At 30.1% G+C, this 25122-nt stretch overlaps 1 protein-coding gene and 2 long non-coding RNA genes across 3 annotated transcripts; all 3 read left to right on the top strand.

Moving 5' to 3' along the window:
* Window positions 1–7867: 7867 nt before the first annotated feature.
* On the top strand, window positions 7868–11316 carry LOC140881235 (uncharacterized). The gene is made up of 2 exons (XM_073286380.1): window positions 7868–8766; window positions 10682–11316. Exons 1-2 carry the CDS (start codon window positions 8487–8489, stop codon window positions 11050–11052), a joined length of 651 nt encoding a protein of 216 aa, XP_073142481.1. The 5' UTR covers window positions 7868–8486; the 3' UTR covers window positions 11053–11316.
* A 2132-nt stretch (window positions 11317–13448) lies between these two features.
* Window positions 13449–14436, top strand: LOC140879489 (uncharacterized). The gene is made up of 3 exons (XR_012149440.1): window positions 13449–13578; window positions 13767–13989; window positions 14335–14436. It is a non-coding gene; the product is annotated as an uncharacterized lncRNA (long non-coding RNA).
* Window positions 14437–24053: 9617 nt separating this feature from the next.
* On the top strand, window positions 24054–24920 carry LOC140879703 (uncharacterized). The gene is made up of 3 exons (XR_012149493.1): window positions 24054–24139; window positions 24358–24580; window positions 24805–24920. It is a non-coding gene; the product is annotated as an uncharacterized lncRNA (long non-coding RNA).
* Window positions 24921–25122: the final 202 nt, after the last annotated feature.

The following is a 25122-nucleotide window of genomic DNA, read 5'->3' as shown; positions in this document are numbered from 1 at the left end:
ATTTGGTTCGAGAATTTTGTAAAGTGGTTTTGGTATTATATATTTTCAGATTTCAATTTTTATCTTGCATATTTCAATTTTTTTTAATTTTAGTCAACTTTCATAAAAAAAAATTGTGTGTGTGATTATACACTAGGAATGACAATTTTCTTACGAACTCGATTGAGAATCCGATATCCGACCCGAATTAAGGAGGATATGGAGATATTTTTTGGATTCGATTAAATAAATAGATAATTGGATATGGGGCTTTCAGATTTAGGGAGGGAGGATGATGCAGTAATATCCTATCCATTTTCGATCCGAATAACCGATTAAATATAAATATATATGTATATATTTATTTATGTATATATTATATTAAAGAAATGTTGACTCTAATTTATTTTTGTTCAATTATGATAGTTGGACGGAACATAAAAATTTATTAGCATAAAAATAACGCTATTTTGTAGAATAATGATGTTTAGATAAATTATATTTTTATTTCTTATATTATGTTTAGTTTGCTAATTTTTTTTTACCTTTCGTCTTTTTCTTAAAAATACAATTGTATGTAGTAACGGAATATTTAGGTAGGATATGAGTATTCATCCTCCGATGGTATTAGGTGTGTCAAAACTCAATTCAATCCGTCAATACGACACGAGTCAACCAAAAAAATATCGGATTAGGGTTGGGGTTTTTGGGTTCGATCGGGTCGAATTGAGTTGACCCAAAAGCTAACATGAAAAAATTAATCGGGTTCGGTTTGGGTTCAGGGCAACCCGAGATGACCCGAAGATTTTTATTATTATTATTTTTAGATAAAAGTAAGAAATATTTGCTATATTTTTATATATTGTGTGTTTGAAAAAAATTCATTGTGTATTAATATAATATATTTTCATCATTTAATGTTTATTTTTTATAATTTTTATTTTTTTGTAGTAAGTATACTTAAAATTTCTACAACTAAACTTTCAAATTTAAATTATATATAAGCTTAGATTTTGTTATTGTATGATTAAATTAAATATTACAATTATTTTTTTGTGTTTGATATTTTATTTAATTAATTTGTTAAAAAAATAAAAAAATCGGGTTGGTTTGGGTTGAAAATTTTTAAAAAAATATTTTCGCCGACCCGACACGAACCCATCCGAATTGACACGCCCTAATGGTGTGAGGTTGAAGAAGGAAGTTGAATATCCGATGCAATGGGAATGTGTATGAAGATGAATATAATAAATGGAGATGTGGATAAGATGTATGAAATCCTACCCAAATCCAATCCATTGTTGTCCTTACTATACTCGTCAGCTTCACATCAACACTGTATTGGTGCTACATCAACGTCACATCGAAAAATGACTAAAATTTACAAAAACCAAGATAACATATAAAATCTGAAGTTTGACAATATAAAAGTTCGAAATTGCAAAATGACAAACATGACATATGAAAATTTTTGTTCTCATTTTTTAAGTATTCAAATAGAACAAATCTGTTGAAAAAACTACAAAATATTTTAGAATACAATCCAAAATTTATTTTTTTTAATCGAGAAGAATTATTTTTTAAATTATTACTATATATTTTTTTAAAAAACAGAATTTGTATATAATAAAAAAATTAAAAATTTATTTTATTTTAAATTTATGGGGCAGATTGACTCGAACCAGATCTTCACCAAAGCCGAACCGATTTGCCTACAATATAATGCGATGGGTTCGAGGCGACGGGCAACTGGTGCCCCCGGTAAAATATGGGGGGCATATTTTGCGTAATAATTATAATAATCGATTATTTTTATTTTATAAAAATAATAACAAAATTGCATGTTATGCAGGAGTACTGTGAATTTAGATTCCTTCTTAGCTAGCAAATAGCTGGCTGCCCCATATTTATGTGAAATTAATTATAATTGCCCGTTGACCATTCAACATTGTCAACGTCTGACCGACGACCAAGACCCCAACAATTCCAAATAAATCAGCTTCCTCCTCGGAATCTCGGATCGTTCTTAATTTTTTTTTTCTATATATCGTTTCAAAATAATTTTAATATATTATATATAACTGAGTTCAAAAAAAAAAATATTATATATAATTAATTTTCAAAATCTTAAAATAATTTCAGTTTCTCCAGGGATAAAAAAATAAAAAATGACATCAACTTGCACAAGATTCTAGAATAATATTTGTGTACGCAATCATACCATATGGTTAATTTTAATGACATTTTGGAATACATAGATATATTAGACTGGAGAGTAAGTTTGAAAAATAGTAATACTTGAGGAACACAGTAAATTTCAAATCTTTTGTCCCCATTTTAAGTTAAAATACCTGATATGAGGATTTGAAATTAAATTCACCCAATCAATCGTTCAATTCAAACACAACCTAATATTACATTTGGATTGACGAATTTGAGGTCATGACTTATTTAAATTTTAAACATATTATATATCATAATATCAAGTTATATAATTTTTACGTAAGTAATATTTGCCGTGGATTTCAAATGCATTTGCCTCTATATCAAATTCATTAATCCAACCTTAACCTTATAGATTAATCAATTTTGGTGTGGACCATGTAGCTTTTCTTTTTTGTTATACATAAAACATCTTAGGTTAGGTTCGGATTTGAGGAGTATTTGAAGTTTTCTTCTAAATACATAAAACCTAGTTAGGTTGTGTTTGGATAAGAGAATTTGAAGTTAATAGTTATTTGAAGCAAACATTTGAAATGACTTCATATATTTGTTTTTGAAATTGAAATGACTCCATATTTGGATGAATTTAAAATGCACTCCGATGAATAAAAAAAATAGTTAATTGAGATTTGAACACGATGAAGTAGAATTTGATCTATGTCAAATAAAACCAATAAAATATGTTATATTTTGATTGTACGGGGCATATGCAAAACTACTTCTAAGTGGGTGTTTAACTGAGCTTATAAGCTCCACAAATTTGTTTAGTAAAAACATTTAAAAACAGCTTATAAATTGTCAAAATAAGTTGTTTGGTCGCTTATAAGCTGTTTTTTAAAAAATTAAATGGGATAATACTTTAACAAAAAAATTTTATTTTAATAATTCTTTTATGCAAAACATCCCTCTATATTTTCATTAATTATCGTCTTATCTTCCATAGAATTTATAAATCTAGCAAGTCTCTCTCTACGTCGCGACTTCCTTTCTTAACAAAGTTTTTGTTCTAATTTTTTCTATCTTTTTTTTTAGGATTTTTTTTTAAAAGTGTCTGACGTATTATTGACTGGTATCTAACTAAAGTTTTTATTTGAAATATTAATGATACATTAAATTTTTAATTTATTTTTTCAGTCTTTCTAATTTTATATATAAAATTAGATTTAAATATATATATATATATATATATATATAAGTTTAACATTTCGTTTGTTTATATATCTATCCCTATACACAGTGGCGTACCTACATGGTCCCAAAAAGGTGCGATCGCCCCCCTGAAATTTTAAAAATATTTAGTACTATATACATGATCTCTCTTTTAAATACAAATTTAATTGAGAAACCACCTCCTTGAATTTTTTTTTAAAAATAACTTAGTATTATGTATATAATATATCTATAAAATATTAATTTACTTATTCATTGATTAAGATGATATCTGTTGAATAAGATAAGAATAAATTTATATTTTATCTTAGGCTAAATAGATTTGACATTATGTTTTGTATTGTCATATATATATATATATTTAAAAAGAAAACGAAAAGCCTTTTGGCTTAAATGTGTTAAACAAAAATTGCTTCAGTTTGCTCGATTTTATCTACCTGATTTATCTATAATAGAGTTAACACATCTTAAAACTAATTTGATAACTTTATTTTTGGCATGCGAAATAGCAATTAGTCGTTTAAAGTTGTAGGAATTAGATAGTTTGCTTGTAAAATAATGATTTAATCAAATAAATATCAATTATATCATTTGATATATAAATATAATTTTAAATTTAGCATTATTAATATCCTTTATAAATGTAGAAAGAGTATTTTCAGTAATGAAAATCTTAAAAATCAATTCGTAATAGGTTGGGAGATGATATATTGTAAAATGATTGTTTGATACCACCTATTGATCGATGTGCATTTAAGACAGTTGATAACGAGCTATTATTTAACATTTTCAAATTGTGAAATATCGATATGTGTTAGTAAAAACATATGAAGTTAATATATAGTATTTATTATACGTCGTGTTGTATATATTAATTTTTTAAATTTTTTAAATTCGCCCCTCCTGATTGAAAATCTTGGGTACGCCACTGTCTGTACATAAAAAATCTCTCCCTTAAATACCATCATTTCAATTGTTTAAATTGTCTTTATGTGATATAAATATTATACTTTTATTTTATTTGCTTTTTTTAAATTTTTTTTTATATTTCAAATTTTCTCAACTAAACATTATAGATAAGATAAATTGATAAATAAAAATGTAAAACTACTTCTTTTGTTTATATATCTCTCCCTATATATAAAAAATCTCCCCGTAAATATCATCTTTTTAATTATCGAAATTGTCCTATGTGATATAAATATTACATTTTTTTTATTTGTTTTTTTTTTGAAATTTTGATATTTCAAATTTTCTCAACTAAATATTATAGATAAGATAAATTGATAAATAAATTTTTAATTTATTTTATATTATTTTATAAATGAAAAAAATTTAAATATTATCAAAAAAATAATATTTATATATAACATACAATATTAAATATATTATATGAGATTATGCTAGTATATATAACTATTCTATTACATTAATAACATTATACCCTTTTTTGGTAATTTTGTTAATAAAAAGATCTTAAAATACCAAACACATCAACATTTTTAAGTTATTTAAAATAAATTTATTCAAATATTTTAACAACTTATTTTTAATATAAACTCTTAAAACAACTTATAATTTCTAGTAGCTTATAAGTTGTTTTTAATAAGTTCAGATATCCTCTAAGGTAGTGTTTGCAAACACTACCTAAATGATAAGAACCCATTATAAGTACAATTCCAAATCCCCATATGCCATAGAACAACTACATTATCAAAGTCTAATCCACAATGGACAGAACAAGTTAGGTAGACAACATGCAATTTGCTTCAGTTTTGCCAAAACGAAAGTGACAAACCAATTACCCATTAGCATCACAAATATTCAAACACAAACTCATCTTTCTTTCATTTATATTTTGTGACTCTATGAACGCATCGTTATCGGTTGATAATAATTAATATGCTAATAACACGAGGGTAATATGTTCACACTATGTCAAAGAGTTCTATTTCATTTTGGTACTTTGTGTTTAATATATTTTTTATGGATATCCCATGTTCAAATCAATTGTGAGCAATTATATTTAACATAAGATATATATCTATGTGCTAGTTTGAACTCAAACATGTCACATAAAAGTAGTTATTTAGCCATAATTATTATCCAAAAAATCCAAAATTTCCCAACAATTTTGTCACTATCAAAGATCGAAATATTCAAAACCAAATACTGAGTAAATGAGAAAATTGTTTTTTGATCCTATATATTTGTCACTTTGCGATTTTGGTCATTTATATTTTTTGATTTCATTTTTAGTCTGCTATCTTTATTTATTGCAATTTTAGTTTTTTTTTTCTTTTGATGTGGCGCTGATGTAGTGCTGATGCGAAGTTGACGTGTATAATGACACGTAAGCATTTTCGAATAAAAATGACGAAAATTACCAAAAATTAAAACATACCGGACGAAAACAGAAATATAAAAACATATCAGAGCGAAATCGCAAAATAACAAATATAAAATACCAAAATTACAGTTTTCTACTTCGTAAATTTTCCAAGGAAGTCCACGTGGAAGTGAGGGGAAATTGCCAGGTCCCTGCGACACGGTCTTGACTCTTGAGTCTCTTGACCCTATGAGGGGATGCGGGATACCTTCGTGCTACGTAATTTATTTATTTATTTTTTATTTTCATGTAATGCAAAATATATATATATATATATATATATATATATATATATATAAATAAAATACACACATATGTATATAGAAAACACATACACAGTCATTTTATTGTCAATTGATTATATTAAAATATGTGTAATTTAATGATTATAAAAATAATAGAAGTCATACTGCAATTAAAATTTGTGAGAGTCAAACGATAAATATCAAAACATCAACACACGTTGTGTGCTTGTATATCAAATTTTCAAAATAATTTGATTTGTATTAAAAACAAGGTTAATTTAATAATTATAAAAAATAATTAGGAGTCATACTAAAAATAGGGGTAATTTCAGAATTAATAAATTAATTATGGATCATACTGCAATTACAATTGGTACGAGTCAGATGATAAATATCAAAATGACGACATACGCATTGTGTACTTGTATATGTTTTTTTAAAAATAATTTATATTAAAATAAAATTAATTTCATAATCATAAAAAAAATTAAGGGTCATGCCGCAATTAAAATTATCAAAGATAAATGATAAATATCGAAACAAATAAGAATGAGTGCAAATAAGAAACAACCATACAACATACCATTATTGTCTTTATTCTTCCCATCTTTAAAATATAGTATAGATTACTCTAGAATATAAGGGTGTTTGGATGAGCTCATAAGCTGTTCAAATCGGTTTGATACAAATTTTTTCAAACAATTTTTTTTAAAAAAGTAAGACCACTCTTATTTTTTTATTTAGAAAAGGTATTTTTTTATATTTATTTATTCATATTATCCTTATATATTTTATTAAATACCTACCATGCCCCCTACCTATTATTTTACACAATTTAACAATTTTTTTAAAATTAAAATGTAAAATTTTATTTTTGTAATATATTTTTAAAATTTATGATAAAATTTTAAAACTATTATATACACATATACATAACCATTTACATTACTCTCATAGTATTATATCATTTTTGATAATTTTGACAATAAAAAATTTTATAATACCAAAATCAACATCTTTAAGTTATTAAAAATAAGTTTATCCAAACACTTTAATAAATCATTTTTAAAATAAAATCTGACTACTTATAAGCTCCTAAAATATTAAGCTCTAAAAACTTATAAACTGTTTTTAATAAACTATAGTCAAACACTAAACTCAACAAATTAATATATAAAAATATAAGCAGGCCCAAAATTTCCATTCCAATTTCTAGCCCATTGTGGCCTATTTTACGGGCTTATTCGGTCTCCTGATGGAGAAGACGAGCGAGAAAACGGCCCAAAATTCTTTGTAGTTTGAAGAGTCCGGTAGTCTCAAATTATCCATAAAGAATCCAATCTCGTCGTTCTAAATAAATTCATATAAAATACACACATATGTATACGTAAATGAATTAATTTTGAAAGCAGTAAAATTGTTAGAGAAATTCAGTTAAATTAATAATTTTTCTTTGGACACAAAAAATACACTATTTATCTTATCGAGTAACACTCTTGTTAGCGGTTTCATCCGTGAGACGAGTCAACCCTATTCATATTTATAATATAAGTAATACTTTTAGCATAAAATATAATACTTTATAATGTATAACTCATATAAGACATCCGTATAAAAAAATGACCGTTGAATCCGTCTTATTCGAGTTTTTGTCTTTTGTCTTTTTAACAGAATACTACCACACTAAAATAAAATGCTGTTATATTTGGTGTTCATCTTTGAAGATAATAAAATAAAACGAGCTAATATGTTGGAAGATAGAAAATTTGGGACAAATCATACATGCCACCTTCCAAATTTATTCACCTGTGTCCGAATGGCTGTACTGGTTTGTGTTATATATCTGCCTTGACTTCGACTTCATTCAGGCACATAACAAGTACTCTCTCTCTCTCAACCTTTTTGACTGCTATCACGCGCCCTTTTTCTACTTTTTTTCGTGCTAATCCTCTATCCTCTGTAAAGCATAATCATCCCACTAATCCCAAAACACCTCGCCATTAATTAGGCTTCAGCGAGTAAGAGAGGGTTTAGGGGGGAAAAAGGATGAATGGGATTTGGTTAAACAAGTTCTTGTTTCTTTAGCAGCTAATTTTTACAGATCTGCGGTCTCGACCCCTCACATTCTGCTCAAACCGCAGTTTGAGAAACGGGTTTCTTGATTTCTACCAAAAATCAGGCGGTATTCTCTTGTTAGAAGGGGTTATAGAGCATCAAAGATTCTTTCTTTTCAAAAGCTTCTGCACTTTGTTTTCCAAGATTCAGTCTTTACTAAACTGTAGCTCGAATTTGGTTGTGTGCTTCTTTCTAAAACAAAAGAGCTTCTTGAGAAAATTTAATTTTTTATTGCCTTTTTTATTCATTTCTCGAAGATATCTGAAAATATGAAATGGGATTTATTTTGTGTATGATCTCCGGTTTGAGAAAATCTGAACTTACTTAGTTTCTGAAGAAAAAAGGTGTATTCTTCTCGTAGCAAAATGATTCCCTTGTTCTTTCTGGTTGTATGTTTGGAGGGTTTTGTGGCATTCCTTTTGATGGTGAAGATTGGGCCACTTAGGGAACTGGCGATGAAGGGTTTGGATCAAGTGAAAACTAGAAGGACCACTGTTTTAACCATTGCTGGTACTATATTTGTCATACTCTTATCAAACTTATTTAGCATAATCAAGATTCAGAACAAGGGGGTGAAGCATGGAACAATGACACCAATGGATCAAGTACTTTGGAGGACCAACTTGTTAGAGGCTACTCTTATGGGTATGATCATTATTTTTTTGGTGAAAGATGCCCAATATGGTTACATACTGTGATTCTTGATTTTTGAGTATGTGCAAGCAGATTGTTTTACTTCATTTCCCCTAAAATGTTGTCTATTTGAAGTTAGATATACGGATGCTATGCCCCTTAAATCCAAATGCACGTGCTTCTGATTTCTAGGTATTGATATTGTTTCCTGAAATGTTCTGCTGAATGCTTATTGCTCTATCTTTTCTGGTGCAATTTATAGCAACTTGTGGTTGTGTAATTAGGTGTTCTTTGATGCTTTGATTTCAGTGAATAGCAGATTAATCTTCATACAAAATTTGTTTAATTTGATAGACTTTCTGTTGAAGGATGGATACGAGGAAAACTTTTTATGTTCTTATTCTGTGTATAATAATTGTATGTTCTTTTTATCAGTTGTGTAATGTTAAGTATGTCAAAGCTGTTTTCATATTTTGCATTTCCCGTGCATCATCTATAGGGTAAATTGTATCATGACACCCTTTTCCAAAAGGCTAAAACTCTCTTAGGACAGATCAATGAGCTAAGATCCGTCTCTATTTTTATATTGATAGCTTTAATCTCCTATCAACAATTTTTTTGGTGGTATGTTTCCTTTTTCTAGTCATGTAATTTGCGAATTGCATAACTTGTAGAAGTGACATAACAACCACTGCATAATCATTGTTGACAGAGTTTTGAAATGAACGAAAGAAGAAACATTAGCTGCTGCAGTGCATTGTTCATGCTTATTTCTCTTTGCTCCTTTCTATTGAGCATTTGCGTTCAATAGCTGGATACTCGTAGGAGAACACAATCTGTTTTGTGATTACCCGAAAATTTACTTTGCAGCTGTCGTCGGAACAAACTTGATTTGACATTAATTTTGAGACAGAATGTACCGCCAAGTATATCCTTGGCAGCTGATGGATTCTGCTAGAGATTGTTTCACATCTGTCTCTGTTTTACTAAAATTAGTAACTCAAGTTAATGGAAGAATCCTTTGCGTAAACTCATATAATCCTTCCACATATTGAAGAGGGACACAGTTATTACGCTAGTAGATGATGAAAGGGGTCGAGGAAGGGGTGTGTACCAACACTTCCTCAATTACCATGCTTAATCTCTTCTTAGTAGGATATAGTAGGGATCGAATTTAATGCAAGAAATAGGTCATCTTACTTCGTTTTCACTTGAAGCGTTTCAAAGTTCAGCCATGCCTTTCGGTTACGAGCCTCATATCAATCATCTGGGCTGCATCAACTGCACTACTTTTTCTTTTTCTTCTTTTTTTTAAAAAAAATTTAAACCTTCGTCCCTCGTGTAGAATAGCGATTTACATTCATTGATCTAACTGTATTTTGTTTAATTTCCATGGCTACAACACGAGTTCCTGAGGTCAAGAAGCATTCGTTTATTCTGCGAAGTGAAATATTAGTGCACATATCATTTATTTCTCTCACAGCTCCATTTTTTGAATCCCTCGTAGTAGAATAACGATCGACATCCATTGATCTAACTGTATTTTGTTTGACTTCCATGGCTATGACTCCAGTTCCTGAGGTCGAGAATCATTCCTTTATTCTGCGAAGTGAAATATTAGTGCACATATCTTTTATGTCTCTTACAGTTCCATTTTTTGAAGAAGGCTTAGAACTAGTCTGTAAGACATTTTGGCATATAATTTACTGATTATACCAAGTCTCATAACTTTTATATATATGCAATTTCTAAACTTTAAGTATTTTATTGGATTAGAGATCATATCTATTAGTTGGAACTAGAATTTAACTCTCGTACAGGTATGATCTCCAGAGACACTAGCTTGTCCATTTTCATGTACTTCTCTTTCCCTTCTCATTACCATCCTTTAAATTTGTGTCGTTTCAATTCGGTGCTCATCTCTCAGGGTTTTCTCTCTTCCTCGGATTTTTAATCGACCGCATGCATCATTACATGCGAAAATTGATCAAGCTAAGGGGCACAACGGGAGTTTCAAAACAAGAAGCCGAGAGACTCGAAAAAGAAAAATTACAGCTCAAGGAAAAAGAAGAGAAAGCTGCCGGTGAAGTGAAGCGTCTGCAGAAAGAAGTGTCTAGCTTGACCGAAAATCTGAAGAAGCTTAAGCTGGAGTCTACGGAAAAAGATAAGAAAGTGGAAACGGCAGAAAGTCATGTTACTGCCCTTCAGAAACAAGCTGCTGATTTACTCCTAGAATATGATCGTCTTTTGGAAGATAACCAAAATCTTCAGAATCAAGCTCTTGGCTACCGGAATTGACAAAAATCATAATAATAAGTTGAAATTATATATTTAGATCGACGGGCTTTTTCTGGTTGAAAGAGGGATATCCAATGTGGGCTTCCATTTATTAAATTTGGGCCACCAAAGATATTTTTCATTTGTCTTGGTTTTTTCGGTTGAAAGAGAATGTGGGCTTCCATTTGCCTTCGTTTTTACCAATTTAACAGAGAGACAAGATAGAAGGCAAGATGAATTGAAATATTTATTGTCTAGCACCTCTTATTATTCTTATTTTTTTTATTTTTTATTTTTTGTATTACCTAGTAATTTATACGCTCATCTTCTGGGCCTGATTAGATCAAGAAATGCTTAGACAGTTGCTAAGTCGCCTAAGTTAAGCATGTTACATTTTATTTTAATAAAAATAATGAGTAAATATATTTTTCAGCACCTGCTAGGCATTTAAATTTAAAGTTTGATGCACCGATGTCTCGTATTTGTAGTAATTCGAATCCAGAATAAGTAATTAATTGACGATTAATAGAGTGATCATGTTAAAATTGTGTAAAACTTGATTAATTAAGGAATCTTCAATTGAGATTAAGGAGATGAAAATGGGATCCAAGAAGTCCGAAAATGATCTGGAGGGTTTCAAGTGATCGGGCGGATCGGATGATCCAAACCCTAGGATCGGATCATTCGAACATGTGGAGTTTGAAGGCATTGAAAAAGTTCTGATGATGGGCAAGATCGGACGATCCGATCTAACTTTTATGTATCTAATATTCCTCCATTAATTGCAATATCATCTCATAAATTTTTTTTAATGGTTTTAATTTTTATGAGGAGAAAAATTAGTTAAATTTTTTTAATTTCAACTTTTATATATATGATATGTGTGTGTTGGTGTGTTTTTTATTTATTATTTTAGATTAAAATTTGACTATACTTGAATTGATTTATTTCAACACGAGTGTTTAATTTAATTAACACACACACACACACACACACACACATATATATATATATATATATATATATTAATAACTTTTACAAATTTAATATTTTTTATATTTAAATATGAATTCATGATATAATTATTTACCTCAGTAGCACTTTATGTACACAAGTTAAAATATATAAGATTTTTTTAAAAAAATATATGTTTATTCAATCTAAAAAAATAATAATCAAGTATCGTATTTCAATCTTTTAACAAACTGACTAATATTTAATTAAAATATTTTTGGAATTTTTTTAAAAATATTTGTGGAAAAAATATATTCTACAAAAAATAAAAAAACAAAATATTTGGGTATTTTAATTTTTTTAAAAACTGAATACTTATCTAATATGTACACACTTTGTCAATTTCGACCAAATCATAATAATCGATTTTACATATAATAAAAATATTGATTTACATTTATGTCCTAATTAAAATTTTGTTTTTACTTTTATAACCATATATATTTTTATATGGTTTTGCTTATAGTATAAATAAAAGGAGAAAATTGTTATTTCACGATTATATATATATATATATATATATATATTATACCTATTTAAAAATATGAATAAAATATCAAAGTTTTACAACTGTGAAATATTAACAACTTAACAACTTTTTCCTTTTATTTGCAATATAAATATATATATATAGGTATAGATATAAGTATAGGTATAGATATAGATTAAAAATATACTTATACTCATCAGTTTCTAAAATTATAATAGGATTATGATTAAAAAAACGTAATATGATTTATTTAGTCAAGATATATATATATATATATATATATATATATTCCTAATAATATTATATTAAATCCTATTGAAAAAATCGTAACATGATTTATTTTAGTCAAGATATATTTCTAAAATTAAAGCCAATTGTGTGATTTTTTTTTTAAAATTATAGCGTGAGATTATAACTATGAGCCCGTTTGGATTTTGTAGACATTTTTTAAAATAAGTGCTTTTAAAAGCTATAATTTTTGGATTTTAAAAAGGCTCTAATTTTGACTTAAAAAGTGTTTATTTAAGGACTTTTTTGGTCAACCAAACACCTTGTTAACTGAAAAGCACTTAAAAAAGTGATTTATTGGCCTGGCTTTTGAAACCAAACGGGGCCTATATCTCGGGATCAGAGAATCTAAAATAGGCAAATTTTAACAATCCCATGTATAATAATGAAAATAAAATAAAATAAAATTCACAAATAATCCTCATTAATATTTGTTATTTATGCATTCTTACCTAACGTAAATCCCATACTATTGGAAATAAAATATTACAAGATATTTACATGAAAAAAAGAATATTACATTATATTTAAAATGTATTCATTGACCCAAAATAATTGTTTCATCAACCTCACGCCTATTTAAAGTCAAATCAAATATCTTGCGATACTCAATTACAGAAAGCTATATTATTAGAGAAAAAATGTCGAGGAAAAATATTACTTTGCTCCTTGTTTCAATTTTTCTCACACTACTCCTTGCCTCGAAATGTCATGCACAAGAACGAGCAAGTAGTAAATATCCGAAATATCCGACGGTGATTCCTGAATTTAAATTAATTTTATTATATGATTTCGATAAATTCAGCTTAATATCCGAAAAACATGATTAAAATCCTGTGATTTTTAATTTTTTGCTCATGAACAGAATTTTGTGATTTTAATTATAACTCTTTTTCCTAGTCACACATTATATATTATATTTAATGACAAATTTTTATTGCAGCCATTCATATGGTGCATTGCAAGCCCCACCGCTCGCTACGCTCCATTGCTACAATTTCTACGGTTTGCCTGTTCAATAGTAAATTGCGACCCGATTAAACGGACGGGCACATGCTATAAGCCCAACAACCTGCACGACCATGCAAATTATGTTCTCAATTCCTACTTTATTTCCACAGGCGTATGTTGGCCAAAACTTGGTTTAATAGCTGGGACAGATCCATGTATGTTTTTGCTATTATTATTATTATTATTATTTGAAATCATGTGTGTTTTCGTTATTTTATTCATTATTTATGTATGTAAGTAATAGTAGATTTTAAAATAATTCTAATATTCCACACATTATATTTCACAATTTAAAATATTCTCACGTAACTAAATTTGAATAATTATTGAACTCGTATAACTTTATGTTCACATTCTTGATGGTTTATAATTTGTTCATGTAAGAAATTTTGAATAATTCCTGACTCAAATTACTTTATATTCATATTCTTAATAGTTTAAATTAAATTCTTTTTAAGTATTAAAGATAATCTAATTTTTTTTATGTTGATGTTTTGCAGCTTATGGTACATGTTATTTACAACCGACGAAGCAATAGTGCGTCTGAATGAGATAAATGGTCAAACAACCAAATAAATATTACTATGTTTGTATGTCATTTCAAAGTAATAAATGAAATATTATTACTTTGATTTCAAAATCATACCCACCCAATTCTCCTTTACCTGCTGGCTTCAGACCAATTAAGGTTATAATTTTGGTCAAAGATAAGATGATGTAAAGTAAAGTCGTGGAAGTAAGATGACACTATAAACTTCGTGAAGTTCGTGTTAGACACTAAAAAAAAAAAATCATTGATTTAGTCACGGTTTTGAAAATAAACTTCGTGAAATTTGAGTTAGATCATTGCCATTTTTCTCGTTTTTAAGATGCATTAAAAGTTTTAAAATTTAATTTTGATATTCAAAATTTCTGGAATATTCGTATGGTACTTTAATCAACATACATTAGGTGTTGCATAATTTATACCTTTGTGAAAAATTAATTTACTTGGCGCCAATTATTCTGAAATTAGCGTAAATAGCTTGTTGTAACTATGTAGGAAAAAATAAACTTTAATACTCATTTCTTCAATCTTCGTCCACGACACTAGAGAGAGATAGTAGTCGAATTCTTACACATAATCTTTGAAAGTGAATATTCGAAAATCATATACATATTATGTATTTTCTTATTGAAGAAGTTTGTGTGTTAAAATAATACTATATCAATCAATGTAATAAAACATGATTAAATGATAACAATCTTAATTAACCAACCAGGTATTTAATTGTATAAAAAATGTTAGGCTTGAGAACGATCGAAGTGTTCGGAACTTCCAAAGATTATAATAAATTTAAAGGATTCGGCACTCGGCAACACCACCGCCGCCTAAGCCTCCGAAACCGCCAAAGGGGTTACCGTTAATTTGGTGAAATTAAGTTGCGCAATATGGGTTTACCATGATCCTTCATTTAATTTTTGAGTATATTCATATATTGTACGTGCATGATTTCACAAATTATATCAATAACTAAAACTACATTATTAAAATAAATCTAGTTAATTTGTATTAATGAAAAGATTGTCATGTATACATCATAAAATTTTAGAAACACAAATACTACATTTAATCATCTCTACATCACCCTAGCATGCACACCAAATGTAGAGTTTCCAAAACATTACACACAACAATACGAATAAAATCAAAACACTGAAAATAAGAAAAACTACAGCGCCGGCTCGGTTTCCCATCTCCTGCCCCGCAGCTGCCGGAACTACAACTAGCATTACTGAAGGATAGATGCAAGAACCGTAGCTCGGATCCAAATAGACAATAGTACCTATACCTCCAGAGATGCATGCGGTTTCAGACCCATTTCTTTCAAACATGCTGCTGAGCATGTACAAAGTGTGGCTCAAATACGTGTTTGGCTCGTAACATGCTCCCCCGGGCTGAATCGACGAGCAATCAGCCTATCCCGAGGAGGAGCATCCTCTGTCAAGAGCTTCTTGACATAGTTTGATGTCCCGGCATGATCGAGCCACGCACCACGCTCGGATGGCACGTGAACCTCTAAAAGTAGAGAGAAACAATAAACAAAAAACAACAAATACTCTGATGATGGCCATGCACGGGAAGGGAACACGTACGCTCTGCAAATTGAATGGAGTACTGAGCAAAGCCCCGATCGGCTTGAAGCCTTACGAACTTCTTCGGATAGGAATTAAAAGCAAAGCTTAAATGCTTCGTAAAATCGCACCACCCCCAAAATAATTAAATGCGACTCTTGTGATAAACAAAACAAGATTTCTGTGTATATATTCTTCTCTCTGTCGACCTCCTCGGTCCTATTTAAAAGCCAATTACGAAAACAGATAACACGCGTAATTCATTTCTACTACACTTTATCCTTAAATACTAATCTCAATTTTCTTCAGAAACCTACTTGATAAAAGAAATATTCTTGTCGATAGGTTTAAACACTTTGGGTCGTGTTCTGAGAACAAAAAAAACATGATTTATATTTGTTCAAATTTTCACTTCTAAGTTTGTTATGATATGATTATCCATATATTTTAGGTTTATTATGTATTAATACGATCGACTTTTTTTTAAAATCAACGTACAATTTTATTTTTTTTAAAAAGAAAAATTTATGATTAGCCCATAGCTAGCTAGATGTAAAATCCTGGTTAGGCACCTTTTTTACAGTGCACGGGGAAGTCACTACCAGTTCCTATATATATATATTATATAATATGGGGCAAAAGGGAAGAACATTTTCCAACCTTGTCTTTATTTGGGGAAAAAAACATCACATGCAAAAAGAATGAATAGTAAAGATTGATCGGGACAACCTGCATTAATTTTTGAGTTCATGTTAGTAATTATATTATAGGATAAATCATATCACGATTTTACAAATCATTTTACTCATAAGTTTGCAATACAATTTATTATTATTATTTTATTATAATGTATTAGTATGACTTATTTATTAGCAGAGTTTTATATATAAATTTGTAGGTTACCATTACTAATAACAATAACAATTACTATTTTTATACCCACCGTAAAAAAAAAAGTTACCATTTATCCCCATTATCATTTAGAATTTTATCATTTATAGTAGTTGTACCCAAGGGCCAAGAATATAAAAACATTGATTAAAACAAAAGTGCTTGTTGAGAAAATCTAAATTTTATATGAATTTAATATTCATTTTTCGAATATATCTGAAAATATGAAATGATATTTATTTATGATATCTGGTTTGGAAAATTAAACTAATTTAGTGCTGAAGAAAAATGTGTATTCTAAAAGGTTTTTTTTCCCTTTATTTGTAATAAAATTGAACATGATTATTTTTCACCTTTATTTGTAACATAATTCAACGTGGTTCTTTTTTCACCTTAATTCATCTATAACATAATTGAACTTGGTCCTCATTTTTCAATTTTAGATTTTGGAAACACAAATTGGCATCACCATTGTGGTCCCCATTTTTCAACACTTTTGATATCCTTAACTCACTTTTCCATCTCAAAAGTAAAAAAACCAAGAGATGAAATCAATATTCAATGTGATTCTGATCACTTTTCCACCTCGATACGGCTCTCTGTTTTTTCCATCCTTTTCCATTTCTTTAATTGACGGAAATCAATTCGTTATTGATTTGGACTAATTATTATTATTATTTCCGTGTACACAAAATAATATTTTTTTTGTTTATTTTATCATAAAATTCTTAATTCATGTTATGGATTAAAATCCCATTCTTCAAACATTTTTTTTTTATCTTGACTCCCTACACCTATTTTTCTTTTTCATTTTTTTCACTCTCTAGTGGTCCAAAATTTGAATATAAGTAAGCAATTAGTAACTAATCCTTTGACATTGTTTTACCTATCCAATCAGTCCAGACCATGAAGAACTATTAGTCGCGCAAGATTTCCTGTCGATATACTCTGGATTGAGCAATGCTACGAATGTACAACGAATTTTGTAAAACAAATCTTACAACAAAACACAAAAATTAAATATATTAAAATCTCACATATCTTTCCGTAAGACGGGTCAAACTATTCCATATTTACAATTTATACTTTTACTTTTGACTTGAAAAGTAATACATCATCATGTATGACCTAATTAAGAAATTTTTCTCACAAAATTTATAAATAAAATCGTCTTATATAAGTTTTTGTGTAAAAAATAAATTTCACGGCTAAAATGATTTTAGTACTGGTTCTAAAATTATCATAGGATTATGATTAAAAATCGTAATATGATTTATTTTAGTCAATATATATTCCTAATATTAAAGCCAATTGAAAAAATCGTATGACATCGTTTAGTTTGAGTGATGATATAAGTAATATATAGATAATTAATATAATATAATAAAAAAATAAATAAAATGATAATTAAAATAGTATTGAATTTGATTGATAAATTATAGTTTATTTGATTTGATTGATTAAATTTAATATAAAAATGTTAAATAATTATTTTGTCCTTTTAACAATAAATAAATAAAAATTATATTATTTATAAGGGATAATATAATAATTTAACTTCAATGATTTAATTGATGTACTCATCATATCCCATTATGTTCTGCGAGATTTTAAACTAACAGTCAATACCTCGGTATTAATATAAATAATTAATGATTTGATTGATGAAAAATAAATAGTTAATATATGGATAAATAATATAATGAGAAGAACGTGAGATGAGATATGATTAGTTATACATATATTAGTAATATGGTGAACATAACCGTGCCTAATATGATTATTTTAGTCAAGATTGTTAAGATAATTCGATTTCAATCGTATTCAAGAATATCTCAATTATTTTAGAGACGAATCACGCAAACGAAGATCGAAACAAAATAGAAGCAATCATCAAGAATAAGAACACAGCTTCTTTATAGTGGTTCGGCAATAGATTGCCTACGTCCACTCCCAGAACTCCGAACAAGTTTATTAGAATTAAGCAAGAAGGAATTACAGAGAGTTTTTCCAAAGAAGAAGATACAAGCATTCTCACACCTGGATCGTATATATCCTTTCTTATTTATCCATGTTTACAGATGTTAAGATACAACAAACTAAGTGGGCCTATCTCTCTAATATGCTTGGGCCGGTTCTTGATCCAATTAATAAGAGTCCAATAGCCACTTGGACTTGTTGACTTCTTTCCAGCGTAAACATCAGACCATATCTCATTCCTCTTGTTTATAATTCTTGCATATATCAAGTGATCTATATTTAACAAATCTCCACCTGATCACCTGATCTATGCACCTTGTTCTTCATAGTTCCAGGTCCCTCATGTCCTTCAAGGTGGTTTCCCCACTTTAATTAATGACAAACAATGTTTGAGCTTTTCTCCAGACACTACTTTTGTAAGCATATCAGCTGGGTTGTCCTCGGTTGCCACCTTCTTGACTTGAAGTTTTCCTTGAGACACTATGTCTCTCACAAAATGAAGCCTCACATCTATATGCTTGGTTCTCTCATGGTGAACTGGATTCTTTACCAGTTGGATAGCTCCTTGACTGTCACAGAACACGACTGTGTTCATTGTTTTCCCTTCTAGTTCCTCAACTAATCCTTTAATCCAGATAGCTTCTTTGAAGGTCTCGGTGACAGCAATATATTCGGCTTCCGTTGTAGTGCTACTATAGATTGAAGTGTTGCTTTCCAACTGATTGTGTTTCCATATAGTGTGAATACGTACCCTGTTTGTGATCTCCTCTTGTCTCTATCCCCAGCAAAATCTGAGTCTACGAAGCCCACAATCTGTTCTGGTAAGTTACAACTGTTATCATAGTTCAAACCAGTTCCTTGTGTTCCTTTGAGGTATCTCAACACCCACTTTACAGCCTGCCAATGTTCAACACCTGGATTTGTCATAAATCTACTTACTAAGCTGGACGCATAAGCTATATCAGGTCTAGTGCAGATCATCCCGTACATTATGCTACCAGTAGCACTTGAGTAAGGTGTTTTAGCCATTTCCTTTGCTTCTTGTTCTGTTTTAGGACTTTGATCAGAAGATAATTTGAAATGTGCTCCAATGGGAGTTATCACATGCTTGGCACCTTCCATATTGAATCTTTCCAGAACCTTCCTAACATATGCTTGTTGTGACACATGTAACTGCCCATTTGTTCTGTTTCTGTATATGTCCATGCCAAGGATTCTTGAAGCTTGTCCCATTTCTTTCATTCAAATTCCTTTGCCAACAACCCCTTTAACTTGTTTATTTCATCTATCTTGTTGCTTGCTATAAGCATATCATCCACATAGAGTATCAAGTACAAGATGTTGTCATGTCCTTCTCTTTTGTAGTAGAAACAACTATCATATTTGCTTCTTAGATATCCATTCTTGGTTACAAAGTCATCAAACCTCATATACCATTGTCTTGGTGATTGTTTCAATCCATAAAGTGATTTGGTCAGGAGGCAAACTTTGTTTTCATCTCCACTCTTCACATATCCCTCTGGTTGAGACATGTAAATGGTTTCATCCAGCTGTCCATGTAAGAAGGCTGTCTTCACGTCCATTTGCTCTAATTCAAGATCGTATCTGGTTACCAATGATAGTAAAATTCTTATAGATATTTGCTTAACAACCGGTGAAAAAATTTCATTGAAATCAATCCCTTCTCTTTGTGAATATCCTTTCGCTACAAGACGGGCTTTATACTTCTGTTTATCGACTCCAGAAATCCCTTCCTTTACTTTGTATACCCACTTACATCCAATAATTCTCTGTTTTTCTGGTTTAGGAACAAGGATCCATGTTTTATTCTTATGTAGAGATTTCATTTCTTCATCCATGGCTTGTTTCCATAAATGATTTGTACCACTGCTCATAGCCATCCTGAAGTTCTTTGGTTCATCACCAGATCCTTCAGCTACTGTCAGTGCATAAGAGATAACATCAGCATATCCTAGTCTGTTTGGAGGCTTAATTTCCCTTCTTACCCTATCTCTTGCTAGCTGATATTGACTCAGATCCTCTTCTTCCTCAAATTCTGTTTCCTCTACTGTAGTTTGATCATCACCAGAACTTATTTCATGTTTTAGTTCTGTTATCAAATGAGGTTGTTTAATACTAGATGTTTCTGGGATCTGCTGAACTTGTTCACTTACAACTTTCTGTTCAGAATTGGGTTTTACCATTTCAAGCTCATTGAACACCACATCTCTGCTGCAGATAAGTTTGGATTTGTTCCCATCTTTAAGCCAACATCTATATCCTTTCACTCCATCCGAATACCCCAGAAATGTACATTTCTTAGATCTTGGTTCTAACTTTCCCTCATTGAAATGTACATATGCTGGACATCCAAAGATTTTTAAGTTTGAGTAATCTGCCTTTCTTCCAGACCAAACTTCCTCTGGAGTTTTAAAATCTAAAGGAGTTGAAGGTGATCTATTTATGATGTGCACAGCTGTGGATATAGCCTCCCCCCAGAAATGTTTATCCAGGTTTGCAAAGTTTAACATGCATCTTACTCTTTCTAAGATGGTCCTATTCATTCTCTCCGCAACACCGTTTTGTTGCGGGGTATATCGCACTGTTTTATGCCTGGCTATTCCTTGATCTTTACAATATTCTGTAAAGTCTTTGTCTAAATATTCCAGGCCATTGTCAGTTCTAAGCCTTTTAATTCTTTTATCCGTCTGATTTTCAACCAAGGCTTTCCACTGCTTGAATGTTTTAAATGCCTCACTTTTATGCTTTAACATATATACCCATACCTTCCGTGAATAGTCGTCTATGAATGTTATGAAGTAAGCTGCTCCACCTAGAGTCCTAACCTTTGCTGGTCCCCAAATATCAGAATGAATGTAATCCAAAGTCCCTTTCGTACTGTGTTTACCACTACTGAATTTTACTCGTTTTTGTTTTCCTATCAGACAGTGCTCACAAAATTCCATTGTATGTACATGATCTTTACCAAAGGCACCTTGTTTCTTCAATTCATCAATACCTCGCTGGCTAATATGTCCTAGTCTTAAGTGCCATATTCTAGTCATATCTGAATCTAGTTCTGAAATTAGACTTGAAGTTGGAAGATTAGTGTTGCCTTGCAGAACATATAAGCCATTCCTTTTTAGGCCTTTCATTACCACTAATGATCCAGATTGCACTTTAAGAACTCCAGCTTCTGCCTTATATGTGTATCCTTTATTATCAAGTGTCCCAAGTGAAATCAGATTCCTTTTAAGACCTGGGACATATCTCACTTCAGAAATAACTTTGGTAGTTCCATCATTCAATTTTAGTCTTATTGTACCGATTCCCTTAACATGACACTCTGCATCATTTCCCATGATGACTTTTCCTCCATCATAATCTTTGAAGGTTTCAAACCAATCTCTGTTGGGAGTCATATGATAGGTGCAACCCGAATCTAGAATCCATTCATCCCCACCATGACTTGTTGACACAGCAAGTACCTCAGAACTATCATATCCATCAGTGATCATGGCCTGCTCTAATGACTGATTTTCTTTCTGTTTATCCTTTTTTCTTTTATCAGGACAGTCCCGTTTGAAGTGTCCTTCTTTGTGACAGATAAAACACTTGAATCTTGACCTTGATTTTGATCTACTTCTTCCTCTCCTTTTGTCACTGAAATATTTTTTTTCAGGTCTGCCCCTTGCCATGAGCCCTTGTCCATTGGTTTCTTCTACAATTGTCATCTCTTGGGATTCTTTGGATTTAAGTGCTGTTAGAACTTCATCAAGCGTCAAGGTTTCCTTTGAAAACTTGATTGTATCCACAAAGATTGTATATGATTTCGGCAGAGAGTTCAAGATCAAAATTGCTTTATCTTCGTCCTCAATTTCAATACTGAGGTTCTCGAGACCAATAATAATCTTATTAAACTCATCCAAGTTTTCTTCAATAGATTTCTCTTCTGACATTTTAAACCCAAATAATTTCCCCTTCAGATGAACTCGATTGTACAGAGTGTTAGTCATGTACAATTGTTCCAATTTTAGCCATACGCCAGCAACTGTCGTTTCTTTATCGGTTTCCCTCAAAACCCGATCGCTCAAATGCAAGATTATTGTACTGTACACCTGTTCAAGCATTTCCGACTTCTGTTCAGCGGTTAGCGTTGATGATAACTTCCCTTCTCCTTCAAGAGCTTTAGCCACTTTCATTTGCACCAAAATGGCTCTCATCCTCTTTCTCCAGATTGAAAAATCTGTCTTCCCGTCGAATCTTTCAATCTCTACTTTTGTGATCCCCATTCTTGATTTCGTCGATTCCCAGGATCGAACCAGGCTCTGATACCAGTTTGTTAAGATAATTCGATTTCAATCGTATTCAAGAATATCTCAATTATTTTAGAGACGAATCACGCAAACGAAGATCGAAACAAAATAGAAGCAATCATCAAGAATAAGAACACAGCTTCTTTATAGTGGTTCGGCAATAGATTGCCTACGTCCACTCCCAGAACTCCGAACAAGTTTATTAGAATTAAGCAAGAAGGAATTACAGAGAGTTTTTCCAAAGAAGAAGATACAAGCATTCTCACACCTGGATCGTATATATCCTTTCTTATTTATCCATGTTTACAGATGTAAAGATACAACAAACTAAGTGGGCCTATCTCTCTAATATGCTTGGGCCGGTTCTTGATCCAATTAATAAGAGTCCAATAGCCACTTGGACTTGTTGACTTCTTTCCAGCGTAAACATCAGACCATATCTCATTCCTCTTGTTTATAATTCTTGCATATATCAAGTGATCTATATTTAACAAAGATATATTCCTAATATTAAAGCCTATGGAAAAAATCGTAATATGATTTATTTTAGTCAAGATATATTTCTAAAATTAAAGCCAATTTTGTGATTTTTTTTGAAGTATAGCGTGAGATCATAACTATATCTCGGGATCAGAGAATCTAAAACAGGCAAAATTTAACAATCCCATATATACTAATGAAAATAGAATAAATAAAATTCACAAATAATCCTCATTAATATTTGCTAGGGATGAATTCTTACATAAAGTAAATCCCACACTATTGGAAATATAATATTGCATGATATTACTCGAAAAAAGAATATTACATGATATTTAAAATGTATTAATTAATTGACCCAAAATAATTGTTTCATTAATCTCACGCCTATTTAAGAGTCAAATATCTTGCGGTACTCATGTAATACATTAGATAAGAAAAAATGTCGAGGAAAAATATTACTTTGCTTCTTGTTTCAATTTTTCTCGCACTCGTTGCCTTGAAATGTCACGCACAAAGAGGAGTAAGTAGTAATATTTGACGGTTATTCATGAATTTAAATTAATTTTATTATATGATTTTGTTAAATTCAGCTTATTATCCGAAAAAACATGATTAAAATCCCGTGATTTTATTTTTTATTTTTTTTGCATCATGAACTTAATTTTGTGATTTTAATTATAACTACTTTTCCTAGTCACACATTATATATCATATTTTAATGATAAATATTTATTGCAGCCAAATGCATGGTGCATTACGGACCCCACTGCTCTCTACACTCCCTTGCAAAATTTTTTGCGATTCGCGTGTACGATAGTAAATTGTGACGCGATTAAGCCGAAGGGAATGTGCTATATGCCCAACAACTTGCATGACCATGCAAATTATGTTCTCAATTCCTACTTTAGTTTCACAGGAGAATGTTTGCCCGGACTTGGTAAAGTAGCTCTGACGGATCCATGTATGTTTTCGTTATTGTATTCATTATTTATGTATGTACGTAATAGTAGACTATAAAATAATTCTAATATTCCACACATTATATTTCACAATTTATAATATTCTCATGTAACTAAATTTGAATAATATTCCACACATTTATAATATTCACATTATTGATAGTTTAAATTGAATTCTTTTAAGTATTAAGATAATCTAATTTTTTTCTATGTTGATGTTTTGCAGCTTATGGTACATGTCATTTGAAACCGTCGAAATCATGGCAGTAGTGCGTCTGAATGAGATAAATGGTCAAATTACCAAATAAATATTACTATGTTTGTATGTCGTTTCAAAGTCATAAATGAAATACTCTTTGATTTCAAAATCATTCACACCAATTCTCCTTTACCTGGCTTCATACGAAGGTTATTTTGGCCAAAGAAACGATGTAAAGTAAAGTCGTGTAAGTAATATGTCACAAGAAATTTCATGGAAGTTCGTGTTGGAGCACCGTTTTTCTAGTTTTCAATATACAACAAAAGTTTTAAATTTTAATTTTGA

This window comes from Henckelia pumila, chromosome 2 (genome assembly GCF_033568475.1).
Source record: "Henckelia pumila isolate YLH828 chromosome 2, ASM3356847v2, whole genome shotgun sequence".
Lineage (NCBI taxonomy): Eukaryota > Viridiplantae > Streptophyta > Magnoliopsida > Lamiales > Gesneriaceae > Henckelia > Henckelia pumila.
The sequence above is the reverse complement of the archived record's forward strand: the minus strand, read 5'-3'. Positions and strand labels throughout refer to the sequence as shown.